Source organism: Colossoma macropomum, unplaced genomic scaffold, assembly GCF_904425465.1.
Source record: "Colossoma macropomum unplaced genomic scaffold, Colossoma_macropomum, whole genome shotgun sequence".
Lineage (NCBI taxonomy): Eukaryota > Metazoa > Chordata > Actinopteri > Characiformes > Serrasalmidae > Colossoma > Colossoma macropomum.
Window position 1 is genome coordinate 1849817 of NW_023494795.1, and position 14029 is coordinate 1863845.

The following is a 14029-nucleotide window of genomic DNA, read 5'->3' on the forward strand; positions in this document are numbered from 1 at the left end:
ATAAAGAAGCTAACTTCAGACACCAAACACGTCTTGGTTAAATGAGAAAACGGTAAACATTTGACTTTTCTGTGAAACATTCCTTTAAAAGGTGCTCATCTCTTCAACACTGAATATATCATCTAGAATGCCTTTTCCTTTTACATCATAATTAATACACGTACAGACAAAGTACAGATCCTGCATCTGTTCTTTTCCTCAGAATGTGTGATTTGGTTTCTTTCACTACAAAAAACAGACTTACTGAGTCCACCTTGCCTTGGTTTTTCAGGTGTTCTTTGTAGCGCTGGTCGACATATCCTTCCAACCTAGTGGGACAGATAAGCAGAGGCTCAACATGAAGAAAAACATCAAAAACAGAACGGCGAGCATCCAGGGAGTCAAGCGGAGTTGTTAGGGAGGATAAGCAGCTCATAAAAGCTGAGTGAAGAGATTGAAGTGGGTCAGGCAATACAGTACAGTCAAACGCTGGGCTTTGGTCCATTGGAGCTGGCAGATTTATAGAGCTGATTAAGGTGCAGTGAGAGGACAGTGGAGCTACACTAACTGCCTGCATTCAGTATCCTAACATACCACATCCTAAGACCTCCCGTCATTTTCTTATCATAGTCACTGCACTAAATGTGTGTTTTAAGTAGAAAACGGTCAGATTTTGTCTATTTTTGTTAAATCCATTTCTCCTCCACATTACAAAGCTCATCTCAGGATGGAACCTGTTTACATCAATAACAGCAAAAATGAAGCCACCAAAACCTACAATACACGAACGCCACGTCTGTAAACTCAGCACTAGCTGTAAGGCAGGTTTTATTGCTTTCTTTCTTAATTAGGCCTTTAATTTAGGACTTTAGGACCAATATAACAGTTTAGTAATGAATTATGTGTACGGAGTAAATTCTGATAATATTTATTTCTATTTTAATTTTATACTCCAATGATTCTAGTTAAACAGTGCTTTACTGACTGTTATAATTATTGTTACAGTTAATAACTGTCAGTTGTCAGCTGTGAATTGTCAAATACGATTATCAGGTCCCCAGAGTCACATTTCCTCAACTCATACAAAACACAGAAACTCGCAAAATCTTAATATAAATACTGCAGCGCTGGCAGAGCCTCCCAGTATTCTGCAGTTTTGGTTTCTGTTAAAGGGCTCATCTCATGAAAAACTGAATTTCATCACTTTTTTAAATTACCGATATCGTAATCCTGTCAATATACTGGTCATACCCTACTTTAAATCACACTCACTCACCCCAGCAGAGATGGCGACTCGGGTCAGCATGTTGACTTGCTCATGACTCGACTCTGACTCACCCTTAACTGACTTGAAACTCGACTTAATACTTTAAGCTTGGGAAATATGAGCCTGAGAAAAACAATCAACATTAACTCAGCAGATTAATAAAACCTTCCGTTTTCAATCTTACAGAAGAAAACCTCGTATCTCCATTTTTTATTTTTCTTTTCAGTTTTTGACTTAATTTGAAAATGCCTGTTGCTCTTTACACTGTGTACACAGTTTTTCCTTCTCCTGTAAAGTGACCATTTTGGAGATGCGAGGTTTTGTTCCGTCAGCAGTAATATGTGGCTGTCAGTTTTGCTACAGTCGTATTCAGACATTACTGCATCAGTGCAGCTCACAGCAGCGTCAGGTTCATCACTGCTTCAAATAACAGGCCTATCATTAAAAGAAGAGCCTTCAGTCTTGAGAACAGAACGATGAAACTCTACCTGCACAACCACTAGAACTGCTGACTAGCATGTATTTTGGATAGCAAGTATGCTCGCTCGCACAATGGCTAATCTAGCTGAAGTTGTCTGCTAGTCCAGCTGCAGTTTTAGTTACATATCAGGTTCATTTACAACTAAAGCTTCGGTGTTAGTTTTGTACAATGCAATATCTGCTGCTAATCACTGAAATTCTGTACTTCAGATTCGGCTCAGACTCGCACCTCAGAGATTTGCATGCATCGACTTGTGAACATCTCTGCCCGTCAGTTAAGGACGCTAATATTAGCATTTCAATCCTGCAGCGACAGAGCATCGATGCCTTCACCCACTCTGAGGTAAATTCTGGCTAAAACCTGGTCACACTTTCCAGCATTTCCGGGCAGCACCTGCGCTTCTGCCACATCCTCCTCTGGCCTTGAGCATCGTCAAGGCCCACGTTTCACCTCCGTCATGCATTTCAAAGCCTACGATTCCTCTGTCTCCACGCCAAGTTGTCGGCTGTGGTGTTGTCAGGGGCGACCAACGCGCCCAGGGCTCACCTTGGATCTAGCTCTTTGGCCACTCTCTTGGCTTTGTTCCATTCTTCCCCCTCGATGAATGCGTCTACAGCTTCCTTAATGAGGTCCAGGTTGAGGTAGAGCTCGGCAGCCTGGGGGGAAGAAAAGAAGCCCATTCTGGGTTTCAATGGACCTGGGGCTTGAAGGACGGCGGAAAATAGGCAAAAGCTTCCGAGGGGCTTTGTTTTGGCAGCATTCCTTTTTTTTCTGGCTGCACACATGCTCACATGGACAAGCTCGCACTCGCACACACACACACACACACACACACACACACACACACACACACACACACTGTATCCTTCGAGGTTTGGCCAACACATCATCTTTCAAAGAATAAAAAGCTAAACCTCAGATGGCTTCAATCTTTTTTCCTCTCAATGCTCCAGTTGAATAAATACATCAAACATAGAAGCGGAAAAAAATCAATGAACAATTTTAAAAAGCTGCACATCTATTTTGCTCTGGACAATCATAATACAGTCCAGACACCTGGCTACTGTCTGGATGCTGCATGAATGGTATGCCTACCGCACTGTATTTTCTAAGCTGCACCAAGCGTGGGCCAACAGCCTGAACCACATCGATGGCTTTTTCTCGTGACAAAAACTTGATAGACAGTTCTGCTGCCTGAAAGACAAAACACAGAAAAACACCTTCAGTACTTTATTAACACCTCATTATATCAACAAGGCCTTCACCTGTGTGACCTGAATGAAATTCATTAAAACACTGCACTGACCAAGATCACTGGAACATCCCCAGCTTACACTGCATTTGCTTAAATTGTTGAGGGTGTGGTCACAGCTAAATCTTTGAGCTGGGAGTAAATCGATGGAAGAGCGATTCACTATCGCGATTCACTATCGCGATTCACTTCTGCAATTCAAGCACTTTTAAGAATTATTATGAATTTAAGGTATAGATACAATATAACTGAACTAAAAAACGTACCCCAATATTTCTCACGCAAAAATGAATCAGTTAAATAGCCCTTATCATGGAAAACTTCAATGTAGCATGTTAACCTTAAGCATGTTAAGCTCTGTGGAACCACCGGCGGTTCCAAAACACACTTCGTCATATTCTTTACTTCATAACTTTCATATTTCATAAGCTACATTCAAAATTCATATGAGAGCTTTAACTGTCTTCTTTCCAGTCAAATAGATGGGTCATGTAATTTTAAAACTTTATAATAAAAGAAGCTGAACTTTTTTTCTACTGAAAGTCGACCCATTTTTCCACAAATCTGGGCTATAAACTGAATAAAAATACAAAGGTGATAACAGAGTAACTGAGCAAAATAAAAATCTCTGTCTGGTACGTTTAAGCAGCAGCGATCCGCACTACCTTTTATGTGCATAAGCACAGTGTGATTATTAGCTAACTACACAACCACAGAGCATTCAGATACAGAACATCAGCTTGTCAATGACTGATAAATAAATTCACACAGAACAGAACAGGCAGCTGCTGTTTGGTGTATTTATGATCAGTAGTTTATGAATTTCTCATGCTGAGTTTCCTGCGTCACTGACGTCCATTTTTAGCTTGTGAATGCTGCCTGAGCCACTCACACACCGCAGGGCTGCGTCTTACAGGGTCTTTGTTTAAACAAGTTTGTTTTGTTAACAAATCAAAATCTGCTTTATTCTAAACTTGGTGGCCGACGCAAACGATTCAGCATTACTTTTGCATTTTATGAACTGTAAACAATGCAAAAAGAAAACAAATGAATCGTTACACCAGAACTGACCAGCTATTTCTCGCCAAGCTCCATCTGTTACTTTCCTCTGCTAAAAGATTAGCCTGGAAATGAAGAAGAGTCAGTGCAGTGATGATGAATGGGATCTACACAAAGTGAGCTGAGAGACCAGGAACATTACCTTCATCCAGCACTTCTCCAACAGGGCAGCGTTGGACGAGTCCTTCACCTTCAGGTAACAGTCCACTGCCCTGGCATATTCACCCGACTGCTCCCACTCGCGAGCCTGCTCCACCATGCCCTCCACTCCCCTGCACACACACACACCTTTAAACTGAGCATCTCCACTGACAAGCAGGCATAAGCAGGCATATCCAATCAATAACGTAAACAACAATACTCATACTTGTATGTTGCACACAATATTTCCCTTACATTTCCATACAACAGCTGTTCACTGTATATTGAATACAGCACATAACTGCTTACTCTAACAGTGTGTAACACATATATATATATATATATATATATATATACACACACACACACACACATTGTTGTTCATGAATATATATTTATATAGATATGTAATATTTATGCCTGTTATTGCAAATTTGCACTGTCTGTTTTGCACCATTGCTAATATTTGCACTTCTGGCAGATGCTAACTGCATTTCGTTGCCTTGTACTTGTACTGAGCAATGACAATATCTAATATCTCTCTATCTATCTATCTGTCTATCTACCTATCTATCTGTCTGTCTGTCCGTCTGTCCTGCTGCTTTTTAACCTCTTTCTGCAGGCCCCCTAGTGGCCATTTCAACCGACTCAAATCTGTTGATTCAGTATTAACAAACTAAATACTTTTCCCTGTCAGATTAACTACGACACTGTTGGCTCTCGGTCTGTGAAATGTTATGACTCTGTGTTGAGCTGCTAGTGAGCAATGAGGGGTGAAAGACGAGAAATGAGAACCTCCTGCTGAGAAAACAACTGACACCTGTCCACAAAGACGGCCGTGCTGAGATAAAATGGACAGGACAGCTGCGGCTAATGTTTGAATAGAATCGAAGCACTTCCATAAGTGTTGACTTACTCGATCACCTACAAAGACAAAAGTTCACAGCTGGTTTAACGTGTAACGTGGTGTGAATTATACACATTTTCATCGCACGAACATATTCAATCAATAAAAAAGTGAATAGTTCAACTGAGAGAATCCCAAAACAGGCAGACTTTACAATTTATGGCTCCACACTCAGAAGAGCTGAGTCCTACAGATTCCTGGACATGATTACTCTACAGGGTCTCAAATCAGACAGACCCAGCACTGCAGTTATGAAAAGGGCCCAGAAGCACCTGTTTTTCCTGCAACAGCTGAGGAAATCTGGGCTGCCTGAAGCACTGCTGGTCCAGTTCTGCGCTGCCTCCTACATCCTCCATCTCTGCCCAGTTCGGCATCTTCGCTTACCAAGCGTGAGCTATAGTGAACTGTGCAATGCTAGGATGAGGAAGAGGGTGGGAAAATCATGGCTGACCTCTTACACCCAGATCACTCTCTCTTCCATCAGTTTCCATCTCAGCGGAGACAGAGAGTGAGAGCCCTAAAGACTCAGCCGAACCATCACCCACACAGCTTCTTTCCCCATAATCCTCCTAAATGGACCATTCAACCAAATTAGTTCACACTGATCTCCCAGGGTAAAAAAACAACTCAGACCTCAGATATTTACGAGGATTAAGTTACGATCTATTTAAACCCAAGGCATTCACTGATACTGTAATAAGCTAAATACATACAAAATTATCACTTATAGAATCAGAATCTGGTACTTTCTATGCGGGAGGTGGCTGTCACGAACACTAATACCTGAAATTTTAACTTGAGGAAATAATATTGTAAAGGTTTGTGGTATATGGTGTGCGGATTTTGGGGCCTGGTCGAAGAAATTTTTTAGGCTGACAGAACAAATTCATAGTAAAATACACCGAATCGCTCCACGGGAACAGCAGCTCCCTTTCCACTGAAATAACCCCAGAGGTCTCTCCTTGCTGTAGTCAAACAGTCACGAGTTCTTTTAACAGTGCAACTGTAACTTCAGTACTTCTGTGCATAATGTGGCCCTGAACATTTCCTCTGAGTGAATAGTGTATTCAGGGCACATCCTTCCCTTCTTAAACCTCAAGTCCACAAAAGCTCTCTTGCTTTGCTGGCCTGCAAAGAGAGAATCTAACCTTGAGACTGAGAAGTTTAACAAAGTTGCCGGCAGTTAACAGTGAAAGACAATGAGTTACGGCAGATCTGCCTCGATGGTAGGAGAGGCCTCCACTGCAGCTGATCAGGACCTGACCTGACTCTGCAAAAATGTTGTTTTCTTTTCCTTTTTTTCTTCCTAAGGAGGAGAAAGAAGCAGTCTTTGATGTTTTCCCACAAGTCATTAAAAATAGGGAAATTATCAGCGGAGACAGATTTGCGGCGTGTCTGCTCGTTAATGAGCAGCTCATTATGGATTTAATTCGGGATAAAAAAGCTGCCATGTTTTAATAAAGGAGCAGAGCCAGCCAGCGTGAAGGAGGCCTTCTGAGTGAGACTGCGCTGCCATTAGCGCTCACTTGCAATCTAAGAGCCCCAGTTTCGAAACAAGAGCACCTAAAGAGCACGCAGGACCCAACTGTGCCTCCAAGAGGGAGCTCAGAGAAATGAAGGAGAAGAAGAAATACGGACAACCCAGAGATGAAAGTGAGGTGATATTTTTATACCGTTTCCCCTTTTTTGCTGCTTCTTTCTCGTACTCTTCTTGGAGGAGGCCCAGCTTATTGGGAAGATACTCCTTACAGATGCGCATAGCGTCACTCCACATCTCGGCATCCTGAAGCAAGAAAACACAAAGTAAAGAAAAATAAAACATCTTACCTTTTCCTTCCTGTACCTCCAAGCCTGACCAACACTTAAAAGTCATAGTTATTGCCAGTGATGACAAAAGCATGGCGTTATTTGATATTGGATTATTTTTCACTTATATTCCATTGAAAGTGAAGAACTTCAGTCTAAAATACGAATTCTAAACCTTCGATCCTTACTATGTTTGTGTTCCCAGGCAGAAAATGAGATCATTTAATTATGTTAAAATTAGTTCTTGCAAATACAGACTTGTTTTAAGGTAAGAAGATATTTCTATTTTTTATATATATTTATCTTTATATTTTTTTCCCTGTGTTTATAATTTCCTTGACATTAAAACAAACAGAAAAAGCCACAACTGCAGAATCAAACCTGTCAGTGCAGAATGTAAGTTGAAAGTAAATTCAATTCATTAAATAACAAACACTTTAGTTAATAAAACGGTTATCACATTTAAACAGTATAACAAAACAAAAAAGTCTTCATGGTTAAAGGGCAATTCCACCAAATTTTCTAAATTTCTGCATTAAATCAACCAATTAACCAAACGTACTAACTCTGGTTTCTTTACAGTGGTGGTGATAGGAACCAGGGGTCACCATGACTACAACACAAATATGGCCATTTTATTTACTGTCCAAAACCGCCAGTGAACCTATGAGTTTTTATGTGTAATGCGGATAATGTTGAATTTGAAAAAATAAGTTTTCGTTAGGGACTATTTTGCCTTACAACGCCCTGCGTGTACCTCTCAGCCAAAAATATATTTTTAAAAATGTGTTTTTGGACAGAATCTTATCAGAAAACTACTGTGAAACAAAGTCTCAGTCAACAGGCCGTGTATTCGCAACCATTTAGAGGCATTAAACACTTCGAACGTCTGGTTCCTATCACCAGCACTGTGAATAATTCTGACTCGGTAAGTTTTTCTAGAGCAAAGCATTTTACATCCAACCACTCTGAATATATTACTTGTTTGTTTACCCATTTAATTATACAGATATTTTGAAAAATCGGTGGAATTCCCCTTTAAACACCACTTCTGTGTTTTACATGTTCTTTAATGAGGTCTTTCTCTTTTACAAAGCCAGTTGCTACATTTTCTGAATTGTGTGGCCTCATTTTCTATGAGGACTTTCTTTTGGAGAATGCTGAAGTTGGATTTCAACTTCATAAATAGTAAATGGTGGTGGTTCCAGAAGCTCTTTCAGTGTTTAACACTAGTACTGTAATAGTAATAGTGGAGATAGTGAACTCTTAATAGTGCACTCACATATTTAAACAACCTTCTTACTAATAAACCACAGATAGAATATTGATAGAAACAACATTTCCAACATTCCTAATATTTCACCTTCTTTGTCGCAGAGGCATGTTGACTGTGCCGTATCAGAACAGCAGATGATTAAATGTTTAGATTAGTGGGTCCCAATCTTTGCGGACAGCATGCTCTGTTACCTGTACTCTACCAGAATTCAGTCAACTAAACAGGAACATCCTTAATGCTGAGTAACGTATGTTAAAGCAGGGAAAACACAAAAATGTGTAGCGGATATATAGTAATAGGTGATTTATAAGCATAGTAATAGGTGTATATAATCCCTATATTTGTACAGAGATTAACTAACCAGGCTGCTGCTTTTAATTATAAAAGTAACAGAGGTTTATATCTAATAGGGTCATTTTGTGGTTTGCATCTCTTTGTTTCTTACTATCATTGAGAACAGTAGGAGAATTTAAAACATGCATTACAATCATTTTAATATTTATAACCAATTTATCTTTATTTACATCAAAATAATTGCTAGGTGGTCATTCGCCTTCACCTCATTCATAAGAGAAACACAGTAAGGGCTCTTACTTTGTAGTACTTGATGGCCAGTTCAGGCCTCTGGGCCCGAAGGAGAAAGGCCTCTGCTTTTTGGAAGTCTTTCTGCTCAAAACAGCATTTGGCTTGGCCCACTAGCACATCTGCCACGCTGTCCGGATCATGGGCCTCGGCCACTCTCTGGGCTCCGCTCCAGTCTTGGATATGGATGTACCTGCACACACAAAGCCACCTTTACTGTGATTCATAGGTTCAATTAGTGTTCTAATATTTACATTTATACCAGTTTCATCTCCTGACGCTGATTATTCATATCAAACTAAGGTCAGCGGTTCTCAAATCAGTCCTCAGGGCCCCCATTTCTAGGTGTTGTGAGTCAGTTTGGAGCAGAAATGTGGACCCTCTGGGGGCCCTGAAGACCAGTGTAAGAACAATGGCTTAATTTTTAAAGACAGACATGAATTAATAAAATTCTGCTTGGTGATGTCTCTGATGACAGCTTAACAGACATAAGCACCCGAGAGAGAGAGAGAGAGAGAGAGAGAGAGAGAGAGAGAGAGAGAGAGAGAGAGAGAGAGAGAGAGAGAGAGAGAGAGAGAGAGAGAGAGAGAGAGAGAGAGAGAGAGAGAGAGAGAGAGAGAGAGAGAGAGAGAGAGAGAGAGAGAGATCGATCGATCGATCAGGTTTGGTATAGTGTAGTGGGTAACACCTCTGCCTTCTGTACTGTAGACTGGGGTTCAATCCCCCATCAGGGCAAACACCCTAGACTATACCAGTAAGAGTCCTTGGGCGAGACTCCTAACACTGCCTTCACCTGCCTGTGTAAAATGATCACACTGTAAGTCACTCTGGATAAGAGCGTCCGCTGAATGTCGTAAATGTTATTCAACATGGGGTTAAAATTGAACATACTTTAAGTTGTTAAATAGGATAATTCCTGAGTTCTATGTTTAATTCACAAAATTCACTCCTATTATTTTAATCACCCTCCTGGTGGCTGTGATATTGCACTGTTCTGACACAGGTAAATACCTGAAGAGGAGAGCTAGGCAGGCTAAAGTACAGCCTCCACCCAGCGGGGTTAGTTGCAACGCAGTGTTACGTCTGAGGAAGGAAATGGGAGAGAATGCCAAATCTCTCCAATATAAACTCAAAACAGTCATTTTTTGGAAGTATTTTGGAAGAATCACCTACAATGTACTATAGATGTCATTTATTTCAATTTTATTATGTTGATATTTGTTCTTCTACTTTATGTTCAAAAATACATTTGTCACATTTAACAAAGCCTCTTTTTACTAATCATATTTCTTTTTAAAGCAATCATTTTTATGTATTGTGTTTGAAAAGCTTGTTTAAACAATATAGAACTGTACTGAATTAACCGCACTCTGCATTTATTCACCAGACTTTTAGCCTTACATGTGGGGTAAGTCATAAAACTGTCCTCAATACAATACTAATACTAATACTTTTGCTTGAAATAAATTAATACATTTGGTTAAAATAAACTGTAGGTGCTAGAAACAAACATTTGCGTTTTCATGTGCAGCAGGAATCTGTATATATAGGCTGCACGCATAAATCGATATGCTTCATCTTGCTTCAGTACTTTTAGGATTGTTTAGGTTGTGCTCTACTTCATTTCACTGTCTTTACATAAAATACAGAAAATTCTGATGTTTTTGAAACGCTACGAACGCTAATGCTTATTTCCACAATAAATGTTTTCATCAAACCCTTAAGAGAAACTTTATTTACATTTCCTTTTAGTTATTAAGGTTAAATAATAATCCAATCCATAATACTTTGAGTTAACGGGTTTATTTCTGATCTTTTCTGAGGAAATTATTGTGAGAGGTAACTGATCGTAAGCTGCAGATGTGGCACACAGCAAATCAAACTGGAGTATTTCTTTAAAGTTTTTCAATGGAAAAGGAGGAAAGAGTAGAGCGATATTAACAGTATCAAAGATATAAAAAGTAAAAAATAAGATGTGGGATTTGCGCGTGTGGAGAGGTCACTTACATCATCACGGCCTCCTTCGGCTTGCCTGCTTTGATGAACTCCACCTCTGCTTCGTTGAACTTGCCCTTGAAAACGAAACCTTATCATTGCTCTCTGACCACAGATACATCAATAATACTCTCATGACACATTACACAGAGGTAGCGTGAAGGTCTAAATTTAGGGCAATGTGTTGGAGCCACACTGCATTATACCAGAGGGCAGGAACTCTGAGTTACAGGAAAATTAAGACGGAGATACTGATGTCAAGCTGCAACCAGGAGACCAGCTATCAAAACGGTAAAGCACCAATACCTCATCTTCCAGGAACATGGCGTTCTTCAGGTGGATCTGAGGAATCTTCTCTTTCATGGACAGTCGAGCCAGTTCAAAGGCAAAGTCAAATGAACTAAAGGGGAATACAATAATTATAATAATGTAAATAATAATAGTGTTATAGTAACCATTTATGTGTTATAATTCAAGGGCAGATCATATATCAAAGGCAAATATTTGGAGAAAAAAAAAAACATAGCAGAGGGGGAGGTTGGGGTCAGGTCAGGAGAAGACTATCTATCTATCTATCTATCCATCTATCTATCTATCTATCTATCTATCTATCTATCTATCTATCTATCTATCTATCTATCTATCTATCCATCTATCTATCTATCTATCTATCTATCTATCTATCTATCTATCTATCTATCTATCCATCTATCTATCCATCTATCTATCTATCTATCTATCTATCTATCTATCTATCTATCTATCTATCTTTTAGGGATGCACGATTGGAATCAGTGGATTTTGGCTCCAAACATGAGATAGATAGATGGATGGATAGATAGACAGAACTTTATTGATCTCGAAGGGAAATTGCAGTGTTTCAGCAGCAAAACATATAATTGCACATAAACTTACATAAACTATGCAAAAAATAAGAAATAGGAATAAAAATATACATAAGTTAAAGTACAAGAGAGTGGAAATAGTATCTATTTGCATGTTTACATAGCATATAAGACAGATTGCGATCAGCAATAGGCCAATTTTATGACAAAGTGCACTCATGCTGTATTTGACTGGTACTAGAATTACACATGATCACTGTGCTAAAACACCAGCTGCCTCTTACTTTCAGTGTAGCATTTTATTTGATTCATGTTACATAAACAGGCAACTAATTTCAGAATCAGCCATAAAAAAGTATGATCGTTTCAAAAGTAATTTGTAAAAAAGGGCAGACATGCTACTGAATGTGTTTTTGTTTAAATTGAAATCTCCTTTTAGTTGTGCACCCACTATTATCATAACACGTACAAACCAGCCCAACATTCAGAACATACAGGGGAATTCCTATAATATTTCTAAATTTCTCCATAACTAAATACTTCAGTAATGTAACATTGCATAAATGCATAACTAAACCATTAAGTAATGTAAACAAAAATATAAACAAAGCCATTCAGAGTGGTTTGAGCTGTGAAATCTGAAATGTTCTACTTAAGAGAAACTCACAGTCAGAATCGTTCACAGTGGTGGTGATAGAGTTCACAGAACCTAATAATGGCTACAGATATGTTGCATAATGCCTGAGAGTGTTTTAAGATAGTTTTCAGAAGGTTTTGACTTAAAACATTATTTTAAAGCTATTTATGGCAAAGAGGTACATGCAAGGGTTTGTAAGGCAGAACTGTTCCAGTTTTCTTCCACATGTACCACTAATTTACCATTATACGTTACATGAAAACACAGCAGACACATGTAGGGACACTGTTCAATTTGATAGCAATTAAAATGACTACATTTCACTCTGAACCACTCTGACTTTGTTTACATCTTAATCTGTTAAACTTTCATTTGCTGATAATTATCTTAATGTGTGATATGCAGGGGACATGTGCTCACCAACCGCTGTATCCCCAGTGCAAGAATCTTCTGGTTTACAATTATCCTCACAATATTTAGTGATACACATAATCTATAGAGTATAGGATACTAAATGATCTATATATTCCATTAAAAGATGAATTCTGCGCCCGATGCACAGTTCAGAAACCGCTAAAACTGCTTCATAGAACATTTAATATCTCTGATCAATCTTTGTTTTTCATAATTAGATGTATTTTATATTGATCAAATATTTTGATAAAAAAAACAAAAACTGAATGCATTGTTTTCTCAAATTAACACACAATTTAATTTAATTCCAAAAGTGCATAGATGAGAAGTTTGATATAGTGAGGAGTTGCTGGGTTGAGATCATTCACTATGACAAATCTGCTTGGGATTACTTTGATTATAAGCAATAGAAGAAAACTAGTTCTCAAGATCTGATTTGTTCACTGGACACAAAAACATTACCAGTTTTCGGTCATTATTAGGGATGTTATTATTGCTGCTGAACCTTTGAGTCGACGCAGAATTCAGTTCAGTCTCTTACCGGTTTTCCGCTGCAAAGTCGATGGCTGTCTCCAGGAGGCCGAACTTGTTAAGCAGTTTGACAGCTGCCTCTCCCCCCAGATTCTTGGCCCAGAGGTAAGCCACCTGCTTATGAGCGCTGGCTGGCCCATGGCTCTTTGACACCTGCCATACACACATACAGCAAGCAGAATTTCAGGAAGAGCGCAAATAAGCCATCACTGCTCCTCACCTGGACTGGAGGAAGGAGACCTATCACAAATATGCCCTCACAATTTAGACTCTGACTAAAGCCAAAATAAGCAGATGCTGTTTTGTTTATTTATGGTCAGCGAGGCAGAGTTGGTGGCAGAATCTTCTTAAGGTGATGCTGAAGCACCTGGATCTGCTAAAGGTGAGCCCAGGTTACAGCTACAGCAGTGGTCCTGGGATAACACTCATCATTTGGTTTTAGTTGAATTATCTGATTTGTTTATGTATTATAGAAATTTTGCTTTATCATATTCAAAAGTGCATCATGTTACCACTTCTGTCAAATATTCATCAATACTTTGTGCCCAACTGCAAACTGGAAAACTTTCACTTAACCAGCAATTTTACCTCCAAAAATGTCAGGACTCTAATCCAAACACACAAAACCGTCATGTTCAGATTAATGCTGCTCCAAGAAGAATTATATCACTGAAATATATCACCTCAGAAAAACTGAATACTGAGTAGACTTCATTTGTCAAAAAATATAGTTTCTTAGTAACAAAATGTTTAAGAGAAATAACTGAATATAAATTACAAATTCCAAAATCAAGTGTGAACAATGTGCTTAAATGAGGGAAAGAGATGGGATGTGTTAAAAACCTGCTACGATCTGA

At 39.0% G+C, this 14029-nt stretch overlaps 1 protein-coding gene across 1 annotated transcript in view; it reads right to left on the reverse strand.

The window, feature by feature from the left end:
* Positions 1-14029, reverse strand: part of ift172 (intraflagellar transport 172) — a 73110-nt gene that overhangs the window by 15042 nt on the left and 44039 nt on the right. Inside the window, exons 30-38 of the mRNA XM_036581168.1 lie at positions 13183-13325; positions 11052-11145; positions 10758-10822; positions 8763-8943; positions 6760-6869; positions 4181-4310; positions 2823-2921; positions 2274-2383; positions 245-308 (exon numbers count right to left, since the gene is read on the reverse strand). Coding sequence (XP_036437061.1) covers positions 245-308; positions 2274-2383; positions 2823-2921; positions 4181-4310; positions 6760-6869; positions 8763-8943; positions 10758-10822; positions 11052-11145; positions 13183-13325 — 996 coding nt within the window. The remainder of the gene's footprint in view (positions 1-244; positions 309-2273; positions 2384-2822; positions 2922-4180; positions 4311-6759; positions 6870-8762; positions 8944-10757; positions 10823-11051; positions 11146-13182; positions 13326-14029) is intronic.